The sequence below is a fragment of the Tachyglossus aculeatus genome, chromosome 4, assembly GCF_015852505.1.
Source record: "Tachyglossus aculeatus isolate mTacAcu1 chromosome 4, mTacAcu1.pri, whole genome shotgun sequence".
Lineage (NCBI taxonomy): Eukaryota > Metazoa > Chordata > Mammalia > Monotremata > Tachyglossidae > Tachyglossus > Tachyglossus aculeatus.
In genome coordinates, this window is record NC_052069.1 from 116,511,158 (window position 1) to 116,532,202 (window position 21,045).

Genomic DNA, 21,045 nt, shown 5'->3' on the forward strand with positions numbered 1-21,045 from the left:
GGAGGCAGAGAGTTGGGTCACCGGCACAGGCGAACGCCATGGAAGTCTGGATCGGAGGCAGGGGTTGCGGCGAGCAAGGAGATATCCAACTACATCCTTTCCTCCCGGATAGTCTCCCCTCAGCACCGCCACTGTCCAACCCTGAGCCCCGCGCTCCAGCCCCACAAGCGAACAGCAAGAGCACGCGGCCTCAGTTAAATCCCTTGGAAGGAGAGTCAGGCATCCGGCCGGACGGAGCCGGGGGCGGCCCACCCCTCGGGGGGTCCTGCCCCTCAAGTGACACGGCCACAGCCAGAGGGACGTTTGAGGTCGAAGCTTTATTGGCTATTTGAACTGAGTCAATGAGTCCAGACCCACTCGTAACGGACTGCTTCGTGGTCGTCGAGTCTCTAGTGTGCATTATCTCATAGGTTACATCCGACGCGGAGGGGGAGGAGGAAAAAAAAAAAACCCCAACAAAACATTAAGACAAGTGACGCTAAAACGTGCCCCAGTGTCCAAGGTGATCTAAGGCTGGGGAGGAGGAGTGAGGAGGAGAATGAGGAAGATGACAGACTCCAGTTTCATTGCACGCCGGGCCCAGTTGGCTATATGATAGGTGCCCGGGGACACGTGCTGGCAATAAAAGTCCCCGGGTCTCCTCTGTCTTATCATTGAGGCGGGGAGATCCAGAGACCCCAGGCCCAGTGGTCCCCTCCCCAGCTAGACAACCTTGCCCTGCTCATGGAGGGGCTGAGGAAGTGGCAGGCTGTGGGGTAGGAGGCACTGGACAGCGGCCCCCCGGGGCACCCCAGACAGTCAGGGTGGAATGAAAACAAGTGCCATCCCACAGCCAGGGAGGGCAGAGAGGCGAGAGAGACAGAGAGCAAAACAGGGTTAGCGACTTAAGGTGGCCACTCGTGAACTCGGGTTTCTCTGCTTCCCATCAAACAGGCCCCGTCCCTGTGGAAACGGGTCCACTGAATCAGCCCAGACTATCTACTGTTAATGATACGCTGCTCCTTAACACTGTGTGGAGTGAAGAGAGCCGGGGAATGGGACCCAACAAGCACCAAGTTCATTCAGGATTTGGCCAAAGGCCCTAAACGGGCCAGCCTCTCCAGCCCGAATCGTGCCGCTAAAGCAGCCCCTCTCCCTTTGGCCAAGAGTGGCAGGAATGGGCGGCTGCCAAAATACAAAGTGGGAGGGGGGGGGGGAAAAAATCCACCAAGATCATACAGAAAGGAAAAAAAATTTTCTTGACAAGTTCATGGCAGATGCTGGCAGCACCTCCCACTAGCCCCTGGGGTGCGGGGAGAGGAAGTACATTTCAATGTCATCCTGTTGCTTTGCTCAAGGGAAACCCCCACCCTATCCTGAGACGTTCCTATCCCCTGGTTCTTAGTGTCTTTTTTTTGTTTGTTTTGTTTTTTTAAATACCCAAACCAAACTTTTTCTAAAAAGTATCTTTAAAAAGGCTATTAAAAAAAAAAAATTTCTAAAACCGCCATCAAGTGTTTCCAGTGGCTAACACTTCTCTCCCACCTCTTGCTGCCACGGGCAGGGGAGCTGGCTAAGCCGGGGCTCCCCTGCCCCCCAACTGCACGGTCAGCAGCACAACCACCCTTGTGGGGCGGGGGAACCCCCCCACCCGGATCCCTCGGCCCCAGAGCAGCCTAGAAACTGGGTGGGGAAATACAAGCCTATGTGAGAGCTGAGCTTCCAGGGGAATGCATAAGTTACTGAGGGGAGGGGAGGAAAGAGGAAAGAAAATAAATATCGATAATCTAAAGTCATCAACTCCCCGAGTCGGACTGAGCAAAGCCCATGGGCTGTCTCAGCATCTCAGACTGAGAGGGTCAACGGGATGGTTCCCCGACCCCCTGACCGGTTGATTGTCCAGACACTGGTCCCTCCCCAGCCAGAAGCCCGCCCGGGGCACAGTTACGGACGGAAACAGGGAGCGGTCCCTGGTTGCCGCCTGGCTTCCTGGCAGCAGGACGCACCGGCTCCTGCCTCCTCTCCGGCCTCAGGGCAACTGGAGTCCTTGCTCCCGGGCACCGTCTGGCAGGAGTTGCCCACCAGCCAGAGGGCTGGCCAAGCAGACTCCTCTCTGCTGCCATCAGGCACCCCAAGTTCTCCGGGACAGTCTGGGGTGGAGAAGGTGGCGGGGGGGGGCGGCTCCAAGAACGGGATGGGGATGGAAATGGAGCCGGCCCCGCCTGCCCCGTGGACTGTGACTATATCGGCCCTCCCGGGCCACCGGGGAGGATTCAGGCCTGCTCCTTGTCGGCCCTCCACAGCCGCTCCTTCACCTCCAGGGGTAGGGTGTTAAAGAGGTCCTCCTCCACCACCAGCCCGCTGCGCTTCAGCATGGGGCAATCGCCCAGCTCCACGGGCAGGCACTCCAGCCGGTTCCCCCGCAGCTCGATCTGGGACAGGTTGGTCAGTTCACCCACCCGGGAGGGCAGGGACTGCAGCACGTTGTTCCCCAGGTTCAAGGTCCGCAGCTTCCGGCACTGGAAGAGCTCGGGTGGGAGGCTCTCGATCTGGAAGGGAAAGGCAACGTGTGACGCCGGGGTCTCGGCTGAGGAGCCCGTGGTGACTCCCCGCCTGGCAGGGATGGATGGACGGATGGATGGATGTGGCCGAGGGCTCAGCTGACCCGGCAAAACCAAAACTCGGCAGCTTCCTCAGTCGGGGGTGATGCTGCCACACTGCCCAGGATGCCACTCCCACCAGCTCTTTCTGGAGCCTTGTCGGGGAGGGGTGGCAGGCGGGGAGGACTTCAAGAGCCGCTCATTCTGATGGGGAGGCCGAAGAAGGGAAGCAGTGTGGCCTAGTGGATAGGGAGCAGGCCCCGGAGTCAGAAGGACCTGGGTTTTAATCCCAGCTCTGCCACTTGTCTGCTGCGTGACCTTGGGTAAGTCTCTGCGCTTCATGTCTGTCATCTGTAAAATGGGGATTAAGACTGTGATCCCATGTGGAACCGGGGTGTGTATCTACCTCAGATATTAGAACAGTGCCTGGCACATAGTAAGCACTTTATTGTCATTAACTTGTGTCATTTTTAGACTGTGGGCCCACTGTTGGCTAGGGACTGTCTCTATATGTTTCCAACTTGTACTTCCCAAGCGCTTAGTACAGTGCTCTGCACACAGTTAGCGCTCAATAAATACGACTGATTAACAACAACAAAAAAAAGACCTGCGCTCCTATCTTGCCACAATCAATCGATGTATTGATGGTATTTCCTGAGCACGTATTCCACCCAGAGCACTGCACCAAGGTCTTGGGTGAGTACAATACGACAGAGTAGATAAGCACGATCCCTGCCCACAAGGAGCTTACAGTCTACAAGGGGAGACGGCCCCTACGATACGTTTCAGGAGGAGGAAATGGCAGAATAAAGGAGATGTATAAAAGTGCCGGGGGCTGGGGTAAATAGCAAACTGTTTAAGAGGTTCAGACAGACCTAAGTGCATAGGAGACACAGAAGGGAAAAGGAAAAGTGTGGGCTTAGTCAGGAAACGCCTCTCAGACAGAAGGGAGGGTGAAAAGGAAAAGTGAGGGCTTAGTCAGGGAACACCTCTCAGAGACAGGATTTTAGGAGGCCTTTGAAGACGGGGAGAATGATGGTCTGTCTGTTGTGAAAGGGGAAGGAGTATGTGGATCAGTCATCAGCTGTGGGAGAGCCACCGGATCGAGGAACAGTGGCATTCTGTTCTGAGTGGCATTCTGAGAAGCAGCGTGGCTTAGTGGAAAGAGCCCGGGCTTGGGAGTCGGAGGACGTGGGTTTTAATCCCGGCTCTGCCACTTGTCTGCTGTGTGACCTTGGGCAATCCATTTAACTTCTCTGGGCTTCAGTTACCTCATCTTTAAAATGGGGATTAGGACTGTGAGCCCCACGTGGGGCAACCTGATTACCTTGTATCCACCCCAGTGCTTAAAACAGTGCTTGGCACATAGCTTACCAAGTGCCATCATTATCACTGTTCTCAGCTTCCCCTCTAAATTGGAGCAACTCCTTGCCACTTCCCATAGGCTGGGGAAGTTCGGACAGCTACGCCCTGGAGTGAGATTCTGGGAAGGCCCGTGTTGAGTGTTAACCTGCTGAATGTCGATGGTTTCTCTCTCCTGGGCCTGCCGTACTGCTCCCTGCATCTCCCTCCTGCCTCAGCTCTGCTCGCACCCCTCCGCTGGTCCCTCGGTGGCCACCCTACTCCGACCACCTCAGGCCAGGCCCGACGTGCCTCGAACCTGGGATATCCCAGATGGGAGAGGGAAGCTGCCGGTTCCTTCCTCTCAAAGGGAGGGCGGACCTTTCCCTCGGGTTTTCCGTCTGTCCTGGGTGTCACCTTCTCTCCCATCCCTGCTCAACACAGCTACTCCTGGGACCCCGACTCGATGCCATTTCTCCCCAGGTAGAACAGGAGGGGAGGTGGGAAAAGCGGGGTGGACTCTCCCTCCTTTCTTCTGGGGGCAGGATCTGTCAGATGGATCTCTGCGCCCTCCTCTCAGAGGAGCTTTGCAGCACATCTCTAGACCATAAGCTCGCTGTGCGCAGAACGTGTCTACCAACTCTGTCGTACTGTCCTCTCCCGACTGCTCGGTGCAGTGCCTGCACCGAGCGAGCGCTCGCTAAATACCACTGCTACGCCTTACTGGGAAGCAGGGCCTAAAGCAGAGCCGGAGGAGTCTGCAGAGTGGAGGAGTCAGTCCTGCAGAGTCAACCAGGTGACTGCTTGCTGTTTCCTTTGTTTTTGGGGTGAGGTGTGGTCACGGTTTAATCCTTGGAGGCTACCAGGTTCTTGGGCCCAAGGGCCTTGGGGAGACAGTTTGGTTTCCCCCTCCTATTTTACCTTGCTGATTTCCTATTACAACCCTCTAATGCTAACCTATCACTGCACCTCAATCTTGCCCATCTCTCCCAAGCCCCGTCTCTGGCCTAGTCCCTCCACATCCTACCAACCACCGCTCTCCCCACCCTCAAAGGCTGATTAAAATCCCATCTCCTCCAAGAGGCCTTCCCCGACTGAGCCCTCATTTCCCCTACTCCCTCTCCCTTCTGCGTCAGCCGGGGACTCGCACGGCTCAGGAAGGACCGAGGCCTTTTCCGGACCTTGAAAAAGGAAGCGCTGGCCTACGAATCAGAAGGACCTCTTTTCTTCTTGTGACCATGGGGGTGAGGTCCCGAAGTCAGCCTGCCAACAGCATCTGGAGTGACCTTCCTATGGGGACAGCTAAGGACTCCCCTGACTGCCTGTGTTCAATGAGTAGGGGAAGCCCAATAAACCGGAATTCTGACAGTCTAATCCACAAAGCAATTTTTGAGATGATCCTGTTCTGGACCCTGATTCTTTTTTTTTTAAGATGGAATTTGTTAAGCACCTACTATCTGTCAAGCACTGTTTTAAGTGCTGGAGTATAAGCAGCAGCATGGCTTGGTGGATAGAGCACGGGGCTGGGAGTCAGACGGACCTGGTTCTAATCCCGGCTCCACCGCGTGTCTGCTGTGTGACCCTGGGTAAGTCACTTCACTTCTCTGTGCCAAAGTCAACTCATCTGTAAAATGGGGAGTAAGAGTGTGAGCCCCATGTGGAACAGGAACTGTGTCTAAGCTGATCAACTTGTATCTACTAGATACCTTCTATTTACCTTCTAGACTGTGACCCTGCTGCTGGGTAGGGACCGTCTCTATATGTTGCCAACTTGTACTTCCCAAGCGCTTAGTACAGTGCTCTGCACACAGTAAGCGCTCAATAAATACGATTGAATGAATACCTTCTCGACTGTGAGCCCACTGTTGGGTAGGGACCGTCTCTATATGTTGCCAACTTGTACTTCCCAAGCGCTTAGTACAGTGCTCTGCACACAGTAAGCGCTCAATAAATGCAATTGAATGAATACCTTCTAGACTGTGAGCCCGCTGTTGGATAGGGACCGTCTCTATATGTTGCCAACTTGTACTTCCCAAGCGCTTAGTACAGTGTTCTGCACACAGTAAGTGCTCAATAAATATGATTGAATGAATGAATGAATGAATCTATTCCAGTGCTCAGAACAGTGCTTGGCACATAGTAAGTGCTTAACAAGTACCATTATTAGGTACAAGTTAATCAGGCTGGACACAGTCCCCATCCTCCAAGGGGCTCACAGTCTAAGCAGGAAGGAGAACGGGCATTGAATCCCCATTCTGCAGTTGAGGAAACCACGATACGGAGAAGCTAAGTGACTTGCCCAAAGTCAGAGCAGGCAGGTGCCGGAACGGAGATTCGAACCCATGCCCTGTGGCTCCCAGGCCCAAGCTTCATCATCCACCAGGCCACGCTGTTAGCCAGCATATCCACCTCTGTTTGGGGGAAGGAGAGCTTAGCATGATGCATTATGCCCTTCTAGATCACTCAATCCATCAATGGTATTTATTGACCGCTTACCACGTACAGAGCACTGTACTAAGCGCTTGGGAGAGTACAATATAGCACAGTTGGTCGACACGTTCCAAAATCGCTACCACGCCCACCCGATACTCCAACACTATAGTACCTCCCTCACAATGAAGTGAAAGATTGGAATAGCCAAGGCTGAGCCCGGCTCTGCACCTCAATCCTCTACAACCACTCAATCAATCAATCAATCGTATTTATTGAGCGCTTACTGTGTGCAGGGCACTGTACTAAGCGCTTGGGAAGTCCAAGTTGGCAACACATAGAGACGGTCCCTACCCAACGGTGGGCTCACAGGCTAGAAGGGGGAGACGGAGAATAAAACCAAACATACTAACAAAATAAAATAGATATGTACAAGTAAAATAGAGTAATAAATATGTACAAATATATATACATATATACAGGTGCTGTGGAGAAAGGAAGGAGGTAAGATGGGGGGGATGGAGAGGGGGATGAATCAATCAATCAATATCAATCGTATTTATTGAGCGCTTACTGTGTGCAGGGCACTGTACTAAGCGCTTGGGAAGTCCAAGTTGGCAACACACAGAGACGGTCCCTACCCAACAGTGGGCTCACAGTCTAGAAGGGGGAGACAGAGAACAAAACCAAACACATTAGCAAAATTAGATAGAATAGATATGTACAAGTAAAATAAATAAATAAATAGGGTAATAAATATGTACAAACATATATACATACATACAGGTGCTGTGGGGAAGGGAAGGAGGTAAGATGGGGGGGATGGAGAGCGGGACGAATCAATCAATCAATATCAATCGTATTTACTGAGCGCTTACTGTGTGCAGGGGCACTGTACTAAGCGCTTGGGAAGTCCAAGTTGGCAACACAGAGAGACGGTCCCTACCCAACAGTGGGCTCACAGTCTAGAAGGGGGAGACGGAGAACAAAACCAAACATATTAGCAAAATAAAATAGATAGAATAGATATGTACAAGTTAAATAAATAAATAAATAAATAAATAAATGAATAAATAAATAAAATAAAATAAAATAAAATAAAATAAAATAAAATAAAATAAAATAAAATAAAATAAATAAATAACCACTCACCTAACCTCCTCTCTCTCCCTCTCAGGAAAGCAGCAACAGGATTGGGGAAGGAGGAATTGTTGCCAGAAACAATCACCGGGCCCACTCCTGCAGCCCAAGAGCCACCCTCCTCTGCCCTTTCCCCCCACAGCACAGGGGCTGGGAACACAGGGAGAGCTTGTCCCAGCTGAGATCACCTGTTGCAACTTGTCCTTCCCAAGCGCTTAGTACAGTGCTCTGCACACAGTAAGCGCTCAATAAATACGACTGAATGAGTGAATGAATGTTGCAAGTGCCCTGAGCGGTCACATAATATTATTATTATTATTATAGTTGTTAATGCTTACTATAACTGTGGTACTTGTACAGCACTATCATCAATTGTATTTATTGAGCGCTTACTGTGTGCAGAGCACTGGACTAAGCGCTTGGGAAGTACAAGTTGGCAACATATAGAGACAGTCCCTACCCAACAGTGGGCTCACAGTCTAAAAGGGGCTCACAGTCTACGTCTAACACAGTCTCACTATGTGCCAAGCCTTGTGGTATCTCAATAGTGGTATCTCTATAGGTTGTCGACTTGTCCTTCCCAAGCGCTTAGTACAGTGCTCTGCACACAGTTAGCGCTCAATAAATACGACTGAAGGAGTGATACAAGTTGGGCTGGTTGGACACAGGCCCTGTCCCACATGAGGCTCGCGCTCTTAATCCCCATTTTGCTGATGAGGGAACTGAGGCCCAGAGAAGTTCAGTGACTTGCCCAAGGTCACACAGCAGGCATGGGGCGGAACCGGGATTAGAACCCTGTGCCAAGCACTGTTCTAAGCGCTGGGGTAGATACAAGTTAATCAGGTTGGATACAGTCCCTGTCCCACATGGGGCTCACAGTCTGTGCATATTTATTACTCTATTTTACTTGTACATATTTATTCTATTTATTTTATTTTGTTAATATGTTTCGTTTTGTTGTCCGTCTCCCCCTTCTAGACTGTGAGCCCACTGTTGGGTAGGGACTGTCTCTATATGTTGCCAACTTGTACTTCCCAAGCGCTTAGTACAGTGCTCTGCACACAGTAAGCGCTCAATAAATACGAATAATAATAATAATAATAATAATGATGGAATTTGTTAAGCGCTTACTATGTGCAGAGCACTGTTCTAAGCGCTGGGGGGATACAAGGTGATCAAGTTGTCCCACGTGGGGCTCACAGTCTTAATCCCCATTTTACAGATGAGGGAACTGAGGCTCAGAGAAGTTAAGTGACTTGCCCAAGGTCACACAGCAGACATGTGGCGGAGCTGGGATACGAACCCATGACCTCTGACTCCAAAGCCCGGGCTCTTTCCAATGAGCCACGCTGATTGATTGATTAACTTCTCTGGGCCTCAGTTCCCTCATCTGTAAAATGGGGATTAAGACTGGGAGCCCCCCCCCCCACCCCGTGGGGGAACCTGATCACCCTGCATCTCCCCAGCGCTTAGAACAGTGCTTTGCACATAGTAAGCACTTAAATAACCAACAAAATGGCCCATTTTCACGTCACCAGCCCCACGGTTAGCAAAAAAAAGCAGCAGGGGAGACAGGAAGTGATTAAGCAGGCTGCTAAACAGGGCTTCCAAGAAGCACCAGGGAGGTCTCTACACAGTAGGCAGGCCAAACGTCACCCACCCACTCGGCCATCTGCAGTGGCCTTTGCAGATTCCTTGGGAGAGGTGCACGAAGGGGAAGGAGTTTGGGGCGGCCGGCCTGCGGGGCGGTTGGACTCCGGCACGCAACTCCCGGGACATCACGAGAGCGCCCCACCCCGAACATCCAGTCAGCCCCGGAGCGGGACCAGTGCCATTTCCTGGGCCTCCCTGCAAGTCTGAACTCACTTCAGGATGGTGGTCTACATCGTACCTCGTTCTCGCCTGTCCCGCCGTCGACCCCCGGCCCACGTCCTCCCCCGGGCCTGGAATGGCCTCCCTCTGCCCATCCGCCAAGCTCTCTCTCTTCCTCCCTTCAAGGCCCTACTGAGAGCTCACCTCCTCCAGGAGGCCTTCCCACACTCAGCCCCTTCCTTCCTCTCCCCCTCATCCCCCTCTCCATCCCCTGCATCTTACCCCCTTCCCTTCCCCACAGCACCTGCATATATGGATATATGTTTGTACATATTTATTACTCTATTTATTTATTTTACTTGTACATATCTATTCTATTTATTTTATTTTGTTAGTATGTTTGGTTTTGTTCTCTGTCTCCCCCTTCTAAACTGTGAGCCCACTGTTGGGTAGGGACCGTTTCTATATGTTGCCAACTTGTACTTCCCAAGCACTTAGTACAGTGCTCTGCACACAGTAAGCGCTCAATAAATACGATTGATGATGATGATGATCGCCCCTTGGCCAGTGTCTATCTCCCCCCCTGACCCCTTACGCAAGGCCTGCCCCTGGCCTGGAATGCCCTCCCTCTTCAAATCCCGGCTCCACCGCTTGTCAGCTGTGGGACTTGGGGCAAGTCACTTAACTTCTCTGGGCCTCAGTTCCAGAGTAAGCGCGCAATAAATACGATTGATTGATATACAAATATTTGTATACTACTCCTATAAATACATGGAGTAGTATACGACTCCTACATACTACTTCTGTATACTACTCCTACAACTACAAATACAAATTACTCCTACAAATACTCCTACTCCTACAAATGTGTACAAATAAAAATATACATATATATGTACATATACATACATATATATGCATATGTACAAACATATACATACATATATATGCATATATGTATATATATATACATATATGCATATATGTATATATATATATATACATGTATATATATTCCCCATCTTACCTCCTTCCCTTCCCCACAGCACCTGTATATATGTATATGTTTGTACATATTTATTACCCTATTTATTTATTTATTTTACTTGTACATATCTATTCTATTTATTTTATTTTGTTAGTATGTTTGGTTTTGTTCTCTGTCTCCCCCTTTTAGACTGTGAGCCCACTGTTGGGTAGGGACTGTCTCTATATGTTGCCAATTTGTACTTCCCAAGCACTTAGTACAGTGCTCTGCACATAGTTAGCGCTCAATACGATTGATGATGATGATATATGTATGTATATATGTTTGTACATATTTATTACACTATTTTACTTGTACATATTTATTCTATTTATTTTATTTTGTTAATATGTTTTGTTTTGTTGTCGTCTCCCCCTTCTGGACTGTGAGCCCGCTGTTGGGTGGGGACCGTCGCCATATGTTGCCGACTTGGACTTCCCAAGCGCTTAGTCCAGTGCTCTGCACACAGCAAGAGCTCAATAAATACGATTGATTGATTGATTCCCTCATCTGTACAATGGGGATTAAGACTGTGAGCCCCCCGTGGGGCAACCTGATCACCTGGTCCAGGTGAGGGATACAGGGGAAGCACAAAAGGTGAGCGGGGGGCACTGGGAAGACAGGGAAGACAGCTGGGGGCGGGGGGGGGGGGGGGGGGGGGGGGGGGGGGGGGGGGGGGGGCCCTGAAGCAGCACACTTTGGAATTTGCCCGAATTCCATGAAAGCCACAGTGAGGCCCCGCCTCCCCCGGCAAGGAACCGTTAACGGAAAGCGGGGCGCAAGCCAGACCCCACTGCCCCAATCTGGATGCGGGCCACGGCTCCGCACCCCAAATTCCAAGTCCCACCATTCCCGGAGGGCAGATCGGGGCCCGCCGTTCTCCCCAACGAAGCGGGGTCCCCCCCCACCCGAGATTTATCATCGGTCATCTCCTTTGCTCAGATCTGCCTACTTGCTTTCCTCTTTCCCGGAGGAGACAGACAGGTAACCCGCCTCGGTTCGCCTCCCTCACCCTCCCGGCGTCAGGCGACTCTCTCTGAGCGAGGGACGGCTAGAACGGGACTTTACGGAAACCCTTCTTGAAAGATCCCCGAAGCGGAAAAGTCATTAGCTCATTTCAACAGGTTGGGTTGCCAGCTCGTACTTCCCAAGCGCTTAGTACAGTGCTCTGCACACAGTAAGCGCTCAATACGATTGATTGATTTCCACCTCCGTTTGCAGATGCCAATATCAGCCGCCCAGATAAGCACTCTCCCTCCGGATCGGAGAGGTGGGCTTGGAGCGATTTCCATCTTAGGCAGTGGACCAGCCAGGGGGAGACCCCCCCCCCGCCCCGCCGGTCCACCTCAGCTCCGGGAAAACCAGCCACACCGTCGCTCCGATCTAAGCGGAGCAGCAGGGCCCCAACCGGCCTTCCCGGTAAGGAGGGAGCAGCGCAGTGTGGCTCGGGTGGCTATTTATTTCCCGTTCCAAAGTCACAACGCGTTTCCTGTCCCGATCCCTAGAACCTTGCCCTTTCAAGTGAACCAAATCCGTGCCAGTTGATGGCGGGGAGGGGAGAGGGGGGAGACACACACACACACGCAGAGACAGACAGAAAGATCACGCGGCAGGATGCAGGCTCGCCCCTGAGCCCGCCAACTTTCCCGACCCCCGTCACGTCGCGCGCGCTCACCCGATTAGCCGTCACGGCCAGGTTCTGGAGGTTCTGGAGCATGCCGACGTCGGCGGGGATGGCGGTCAGGTTGTTGTGGCTGAGGTCCAGGTAGCGCAGCTTGCGGCAGTAGAAGAGCTGGGCGGGGATCTTCTCGATCTTGTTGCGGTTCAGGTAGAGGCGCTCCAGGTTGGTGAGGTTCCCGATCTGGACGGGGATGTAGGCGATGTGGTTGTACCAGAGCTTGAGGCAGGTGAGGCGGTGCAGGTGCTGGAAGCTGATGATCTCCTCGATGGTCTTGAGGTTGTTGTCCTTGAGGTCGATCTCCTGCAGGTTGTGGAGGCTGAAGATGGAGTGGGGGATGCGCTCCAGGTCGCAGCGGATCAGCTCCAGCTCCGTCAGGTTGACCATCTTCTTCAGGCTGTTGAGGACGATGAGCTTGGTGCCCTCGTTGTTGACGGAGAGCTTCTGGAGGTGGACGCCCACGTCGGTCACCACCTGGGGCAGCTTGGTCAGGTTGCTCTTGAGGCGCAGGACCTTGAGGCGCTTGAGCTCGCGCAGCCCGTCGATGACGATGTAGCGGTTGTTCTCGGCGCTGAGGTTGCCCGTCAGGTGCAGCTCCTCCAGGGTCTTCAGGCTGTAGATCCACAGGGGGATCTCCTTGATGTCCGTGAACTTGACGTGCAGGGCCCGCAGGTTCTCGCGCAGGAAGGCCAGGGCGGGCGCCTCGATGCGGGCCGCCGTGTGGTAGAGCCACAGCTCCCGCAGGCCGGCCAGCTGGGCGATGCTGGGCGGGACGGTGACGTCGGGGATGAGCTCCAGCTTGAGCACCTCCAGCTCGGTCAGGTCGAAGACCGTGTCGGGGATGCCGCTGAGCATGAACAGGTGCAGCTCCAGCTTGTCCTGGGAGTTGCGCGTCAGGCGCTGGCGCAGCTTCTCCAGGGTCCACTCGTTGTTCAGGTTCAGCTGCCGCAGCTTGTTCTCGCTCACCTCCGACAGGAAGACGGCGAAGCGCTTCGAGTAGAGCGGGTCGTACTGGTCCGTCAGGTGCAGCATGAAGGCGAAGTCGTTCTTCACGTCCGGGATGTCGCTGTAGCTGCTCTGCTCCCGGATCGACTCGAACGAGTACTTCTTCAGCGAGCGCCGCAGCATCCACCAGAGCGTGTACACGCAGATCAGCCCGTAGAAGAGGACCAGGCTGATGTAGAAGGAGGCCAGGATCTTGAACAGGGTGGCCAGCGGGTGGGCGCAGCGGTAGGTCCGGTAGCCCGTCAGGCTCTCGATGTCCACCGTGCAGTCCACGTCGAACCGGATGTGGTGCACGAAGTAGACCGTGTAGCAGAGGATGAGGACGAACTTGATCACCTTGATGATGGTCTGCCGCATGTAGAGGCGGTAGACGACGTCCCCCTCCTCCACGTGGGTCCGGAACTTCTTCACCTTCTCAAACAGGGCCTTGGCCTGCTCCCCCTCCTTCTTATCCAGCACCCCCGTCTCCGACCGGTCCACGATGCCCTGCTCCAGCCGCGACTTGCTCCGCTGCAGCATGGGCACCGTGGCCTCCACGTCCTCGCTCACCGTGGAGGACTTCTTCTCCACCGCGCCGTTCATCTTGCCGAAGGCCGGCTTGGGGTCGCTCTCCTCCACCACCGTCTCCGACAGGGCCCGCGTGGTCCAGGGCGAGTCAAAGCACTTGAGCAGGATGGAGACGAAGTGCTCCAGCTTGGAGCTGGTCCGGGGGAACTTGAACCAGAAGTTGCTGCAGGCCAGGAAGATGAGCGTGTGCAGCAGCACCAGGTAGGGGAAGTACTTGGCGAACCAGTGGAGCCGGTTCTCGTAGCACACCGCGTCCACGTAGTTGTACTGGTGCCGATCCAGGTCGTAGCGGATGCCCGTGGGGCCCGGCTCCGGGCCCGCCGTGGAGTTGGGGTAGCCGGCCTCGGGCCCGCCCGCCGCCGCCCGGCCCCGGAACGAGTCGTTGCAGGAGTCCCTGGTGACCCACTTGCAGGGCAGGCAGATCATCTTGTCCTGGGTCACCTGCAGGGTCCCCCCGAACACGGCGATCATCAGCATGACGATGGAGATGTAGTCCGTGAACACGTCCCACCAGGGCTTCAGGATGCGGTAGGCGGGCTGAGTGTCGGCAAAGTAGCGCAGTTCTGTCACGGGAATCATGGTTCGACCTGGAAGGAAGCCACAGGCAGGGGGTCACCGGCCGAGGACAGGGCTCGGGGGAAGGGGGGGCCGGGAGGTTCCTTCAGGAGGAGGGGAGAAGAGGGAAGGGGGTCCCCATCTTAACAGAGGCGGCGACGGCCCGAGATTCAAAGCTTCGACTCCGACTGCCCGGCCGGCCGGAGGCGTGGGGAAAACGGAACCCTGGGCGTTACCGCCTGGGCCAGGTGGGGTCGGGGGGCCCTCCGAACGGACAACCGCTACCCCTAAATCGAACGCCGCACGTTCCGGGGCGGGAGAGGGGCTGGCGGCCGGAGGGCGGAGAGGAGAAGGCTGGAGCCGACCCTCAGAGGGCTGGAAAGAACCCCTGGCGTCATCTTAGGCGGCTGGAGACCAGCGGCGGCTCCCAGGGGAGAGATTTGGAGAGGGTCCCGCCCCTCGCCTTTCAAGTTCACATTTCCGTCTCGGGACGAGGACAATGCCGGCTGGGTCACCTGATGTCTCGGGACAGCGAAGGATGGCACGGGCTGGGGGACGACATTTGACACCCTGCTATTACCACAACGGGCACTCCCCTCGGTTCAAAGGGCCCCTTTCTCCCGAACTCGGAGCGCTTCGTGAGACGGGGAAAGGAAGGGAGTGGGAGACGGTGGCCCAGGATGAGCTCGGTCAGTTTCCCGGTAAACACGCGGGGCCCAGGTGTCCGTCCCCTGACGGCGCTTCTCAGATTTGGTGGGTGCCACGGCTGGGTGTCCACCCTCTCCTGGGAAAACCGTCAGGGCCCAGGAGAGCGACACAGGTCTGCCTGGGCCCAGAGACAGAATCAGAGGAGATCTGGACCTAGCCGCGGGAGTCTGCCCGACGGTAGGAAGCTCCCTAATAACAGGGCTAGGCTTCCTTAATCCACCTACACTGTGGGAAATCAGCACTTTATGACTTTCTGAATCATCCAGTCTTTCTTTCCACTCCCGTTTGTGTGTTTTCCCCCCCTCTCTTCTCTCCCTGGCCCGGAGCCTAACGCTAAAAAAAAAATCTAGCCGGGAACCTAAACGTATTCCCTGGTGAGTGGTGTTGTCGCTAAGATTATCTGCCCCTTGGGAGCCGAGCCATCCCCAAACCGGGCCCGACAAAGGCCAGGGAAGAGTTGGTCAACATTTTCCCCGGCCCGTACGCGGTTTCCTAGATTCATAATCTACCTTCACGTCTGTCTCCTCCTGTAGGCTGTAACTCCTTGGGGGCAGGGATAGCATGGACCAATTCTGTACTCTCCCCGGCGCCAGTCCAGTGCTCTGCATACAGTGAGTCGACTGATTGGTATTTCCAGCAAGGAGGACTGAGTGGTGTTATTGGGCAGGGAGACAAGAAATGACTTGTGGGGGGCTGGGGAAGGAGGAGGGAAAATGGCGACAGATTCATCAATCAATGGTATTTGTTATTATTAATGATAATAACAATAATAGTAATTATGGTATTTGTTAAGTGCTTACTAGGTGCTGAGCACTGTTCTACGCGCTACGGTAGATACAAGGTAATCAGGTTGCCCCATGTGGGGCTCACAGTCTCGGTCCCCAGTTTACAGGTGAGGTAACTGAGGCACAGAGAAGTTAAGTGGCTTGCCCCAGGTCACACAGCAGACAAGTAGCGGGGCTGGGATTAGAACTTGGTGACTCCCAAGCCTGTGCTCTTTCCACTAAGCCATCCTGCTCGAGCGCTTACTGTGTGCAAAGCACTGTACTAAGCGCTTGGGAGAGTGCACTATAACAGCCACATTCCCTGCCCACGACGAGCTTAACAGGGTGGGTAGACATGCTCCCTGCCCACAGTGAGATTACAGTCACCAAGCCCCAGAAATGAACTACACTCCCCTGCAGTAGGAAAGACAGGTAGAAAGCGAAATGAAATGACGGGGACAGTTCCCCACCCGGCAGCCAAACCACCCCAGCCTTTCAAGAAAGATGGGCCAGGGAACCCAGGCTGGTCAAGTTGGGTCACTAACCCCCGGAGGAGAGGAACAGGCTACAGAAAGCCGGCCCAGGCATCTTGGCCACAGTTGTGACCAGCTCCAGAAGAGAAACTGCTCTGGGTTATGATTGTGGGTTGGCTCGGATGCCCCATTAAATTAGCTCCACAACCCGGTGGGGGAAAAGAAAGAGGTTCCCGGCGAGGCCGCCGATGGAGAAGGTCCAGAGAAGGACAACCAGGATGACCAGCGCAAGGGAGAAACTGCCCACTGTGGAGAGGCAGAAAGGATTTGGATCTTTTATCCGGAAAGACTCGGGTGGAGGGGAGTCGGGATCGAATCCACGGAATCGCGAAGGGCGAAGAAATGTGGGAAGAGCTGAAGGACCCCCCACAACGGAAGCATGAGGTTCCAAAAAGGAAATACATCTTCACCCACGAGGTGGGAAGCATTTGGAAGTCATCACCGTAGGAACCGTGCAGACTGAAAACAAAAGTAGATCATCATCATCAATCGTATTTATTGAGCGCTTACTATGTGCAGAGCACTGTACTAAGCGCTTGGGAAGTACAAATTGGCAACATATATGGATATAGATATGGATACATTAACCTATGAGTAGTTTATAATGGGTTATGACAGAGCCAGCCAGCTCTCTTAGGTGATAATAACAACAGCTGTATTTGTTAAGCACTTAGTATGTATGCTAAGTGCTGCGGAAGCCACAAGACAATCAGCGTGGTGAAGTGGATGGAGCATGGGCCTGGGTGTTCAGAAGGACCTGGATTCTAATCCCAGCTCTGCCACTTGTCTGCTGTACGACTTCAGACAAGTCACTTAACTTCTCTGTGCCTCAGTTACCTCATCCATAAAATAGGGATTAAGACTAGGAGCCCCATGTGGAACATGGACTACTGAGACACTTGTATCTACCCTACTACGTAATACAGTGCCTGGCAGATAGCAAGTGCCTAACAAATACCATTTAAAAGTAATAATAGTAATGATCAGGTCGTAGTCCCCGACGCACTGGGTCCCAGTAGGAGGGAGAACAAGACTGGGTTCCCCATTTGACAGATGAGAGGTTAAGTAACTTGTCCAAGGTCACACAGGAGGCACGTGGCCCTAACCATTGGGATCAATGAACAGGAAGGCACAGCTGCCATTTGGGGAGACAGAAAATCGCCCTGTGGAGACTGAACCAGACTCAAGAGCAGCATCACTTATGATCTTAAGTCCCAAGCAGAGTGAGAGGAACGCTTCTGCCACAGCTACCCCGAAGGAAGGGTGGGCTCTGACCTAGAAGGGAAAATGAAAAGCAGATTGGAGCCTGTGGTCTGGACTGGGCAACCGCCCTGGGTCGCTCAGAGCCAGAAGCAGGATGTTATGCCTGCCCGCTCCCCGACTTCCCTGCGATGCTGTTCACGCCGAATCAGCAGTCCTCCGGCCAAGATACATGCTGGGAACGGAAAGGCCTCCCTTGCGCTACGGTGGGAAGAGACAGAGTCCGTCTATTTCTACAGACCGGTCCTTTATTCAGACAGCTTCTGGGCCCTGTGATCCCAGACCAGGAGGCAGGCAGAAGGCGCAGTCACCAAGGGTTCTTTAGAACAGGCTGTTCTGACTCGGTTTACTGAGTAATAATAATAATTGTGGTAATTGTTAAGCATTCACTGTGTGCCAGGAACAGTACTAAGCGCTGAGGGGGATACAAGCAAATAGGGTTGCTAGAGCCTCTGTCCCACGTGGAGCTCAGTCTCAATCCCCATTTTCCAGATGAGGTAACCGAGGTCCAGAGAAGTGGCTCGCCCAAGGTCATACAGCAGACAAGTGGCGAAGCCGGGATTGGAATCCATGACCCCTGACTCCCAAGCCTGTGTTCTATCCTTACGCCGAAGTGCTTTCAGGAAGACGCCCCTGCCAGGGTATTTCCCCGGCGCAGATCCCTCCTTTCCTCTCACGAGCCCCACAGCAAAGTCACCCTTCCTCTGGACGCAATCTGACGGCGGGGGAAGGAAGCCTGCTGCGGGCTTACCGGAGATCGAGGCCCCACCACCTGCACATCGGACTCAACGAGGGCCCATGCAGGTGGAGGGCTAGCAGAGGGCCGGCACGGAAAAATCTGGGCTGGCATCTGCCCACACCCTCGCACTCCGGAAAGACGGCTCGGCTGTTTCCCAGAGAGCGGGGCAGGTGCCCGCCAGTCTTGGAGGGTCCTATTCATTTCTTCATCCGAAGGCTTCGGACTCAGTTTGCTGAAAAAAATCCATAGCAGCGGCAGCCCAGGGCCCCCAGGAGAGGCGGTCAGTAGGTGATCTAGGAAGCAACACCCACTCAGGAAGGCTTCCACTGTGGGCCTTCTCACTGCCCCTCGCCAGCAGGTCGTTGGCCCTGGCCCTGTTCCCCCTTTTAGACTGTGAGCCCACTGTTGGGTAGGGACTGTCTCTATGTGTTGCCAATTTGTACTTCCCAAGCGCTTAGTACAGTGCTCTGCACATAGTAAGCGCTCAATAAATACGATTGATTGATTGATTGATTGACAACAGAGCACGTGCCCGGGAGCCAGAAGAATCTGGGTTCTAATCCCGGCTCCGCCACACGCGTGCTGTGAGACCTTGGGCAAGGTCACATAACTTCTCTGGGCCTCAGTTCCCTCATCTGGAAAATGGGGAGTAAGACTGGGAGCCCCATGTGGGTCAGGGACTCTGTCCGACCTGATTAAACTGTATCTAAAGTTCCATCATTATTATTATTGTTTTATCAGCCAGGACCCCAGCCCTCAGGCAGCAACCGCACTCAGCCCACAGGATATCCCCGGTTTAGAAGAGGAAACAGACGACAAGCCGTGAATCAAACACGTTGCTCGGAATCGGTGCAAGAGTTGGCACCTGCCCCCACCCAGAAGGAGCATCCCTCGGTGAAGGGGTGCCCGACGCGGGCCAAAGCCGAGCTCGGGAATCCTGGCGAGGTGCAGGATCGAGTCAGCCCCTGGAACCACCGCTTCCTGCGGCGGAAGAGGAGGAGGAGGGCGGGGAGGGGAGAGATTTTAACTGAAGCACCGACAAGGAAGTCGTCCCAGCCTCTAAAACCCATCTCTAGTTCCATCTTTCCAACAAGGTGTCAACGGCAGGAATGTGGCCCACCATTGGACTAGGGCTTGTTCACGCTGGCCTTGGCAATGCCAAGGCGGGCTTTGGGTGAAGAGGGACCAGTGAATCAAGGGTGGGAATCCCGGTGGGGTTGGTTCCCGTTCGCCCACACAGGAAACGTTGTGTGCTGCTTGGCCGCTGTGGACGGGGTGGGGGTGTTCTGTGTCACTTTCAGAAGACGCGGCCCCCAAATCTGACCCCGGGGTACGTACGGCTGGTACGCTGGAGCCGTGGCAAGGGGTGGCTCGGTGATGGACCCTTCCTAGAAAGACCCAGGCAGTCTGGGCAGATACCCAGGACACAGGTTTTTTGTTCTTGTTTTCTTAAATGTTGCCAACTTGTACTTCCCAAGCGCTTAGTACAGTGCTCTGTACACAGTAAGTGCTCAATAAATACGATTGACTGATTAAATGGTATTTGTTAAACGCTTACTATCTGTCAAACGCTGTTTTAAGCACTGAGGTAGATATAAGTTACTTAAGTAGGACACAGTCCCTGCCCTGCACGGGGCTCATAGTCTAAGTAAGAGGGAGAAGAGGAGAACTGACACACAGAAATGAAGTGACTAGCTCAAGGTCACACAGCAAGCAATTGGCAGATCAGGATTAGAACCCGGCTCCTCCGACTCCCAAGCCCAAGATCTTTCCAGTAGGCCAGGCAGCGTCTCAGAGCTGACAAGGAACGGTGAAAGGGGACCGAAATGATCAGGGGCTGAGGTGGGTGGAACAGCTTCTGGGCAGAAAATATGGACAAGCCTGAACTCCATACAGTCATAAAAAGGGCTGGGCGGGACAAGCATCCAACCATTGTTCACTAGCTCGTACTCCAGTGGGCCCGGTGAGGTGGTTCAAAAATCAATAAAAGAACACACTTCTTCACGCAGAGGATGGGAAGCAGAGAGAATTTATTCCCACAGGGCGTGGCGCACACAGATGTCTTTGGGAAGGGAGTTAGAGGAATTCAGAGATTCCAAGGAAGAGAGGGCAGAAATGGCCTCTAGACTATAAGCCCCTTGAGGGCAGGGCACTTATCTTCCACCTCTGTTGCACTGTGGCCTAGTGGATAGGAAATCAGAAGGACCTGGGTTCTAATCCTGGCTCCCCCCATGCCTGCTGTGTGACCTTGGGCGAGTCACTTAACTTCGCCGGGCCTCAGTTACCTCGTCTGTAAAATGGGAGTTAAGAGTGTGAACCCCATGTGGGACAGGGACTGTGTCCAACCTGATTTGCTTGAACCACCCCAGCTCTTCGTACAGTGCCTGGTACATCGTAAGCGCTCAAATACCACAAATACCACAATTATTACGGGAGAAGCAGCGGGACTCAGGGGAAAGAGCACGGGCTTTGGAGTCAGAGGTCATGGGTTCAAATCTTGGCTCTGCCAATTGTCAGCTGTGTGATTTTGGGCAAGTCACTTCACCTCTCTGTGCCTCAGTTACCTCATCTGTAAAATGGGGATTAAGACTGTGAGCCCCCCGTGGGACAACCTGATCACCTTGTAACCTCCCCAGCGCTTAGAACAGTGCTTTGCACATAGTAAGTGCTGAATGCCATTATTATTATTAATATTAATTATTACTATTAAAAAACTAAACAAACAAAAAACCCTACCTCAACCTTTGAGATTTGGTCACTGTCTGCTCAGGGACTTTACTACCCAACACTTGGCAGAGGTCCAGGGGAAAAGCTTACAGAAAAATAGTTTACAGGGAAGAATTGTGGACCTCCAAGTTAAAGAGAATGGGGAGCTATTCATTCACACGTCTTGTCTATAGATGCTAC

The 21,045-nt window shown here is 53.5% G+C and overlaps 1 protein-coding gene across 2 annotated transcripts in view; it reads right to left on the bottom strand.

Moving 5' to 3' along the window:
• Window positions 1-298: 298 nt before the first annotated feature.
• LRRC8A (leucine rich repeat containing 8 VRAC subunit A) overlaps window positions 299-21,045 on the bottom strand; it is a 35,284-nt gene continuing 14,537 nt past the window's right edge. For both annotated transcript variants that reach the window (XM_038745248.1, XM_038745249.1), the window contains exons 3-4: window positions 12,005-14,166; window positions 299-2,528 (exon numbers count right to left, since the gene is read on the bottom strand). In XM_038745248.1, coding sequence (XP_038601176.1) covers window positions 2,253-2,528; window positions 12,005-14,158 — 2,430 coding nt within the window. In that variant the 5' untranslated portion in view covers window positions 14,159-14,166 and the 3' untranslated portion in view covers window positions 299-2,252. The remainder of the gene's footprint in view (window positions 2,529-12,004; window positions 14,167-21,045) is intronic.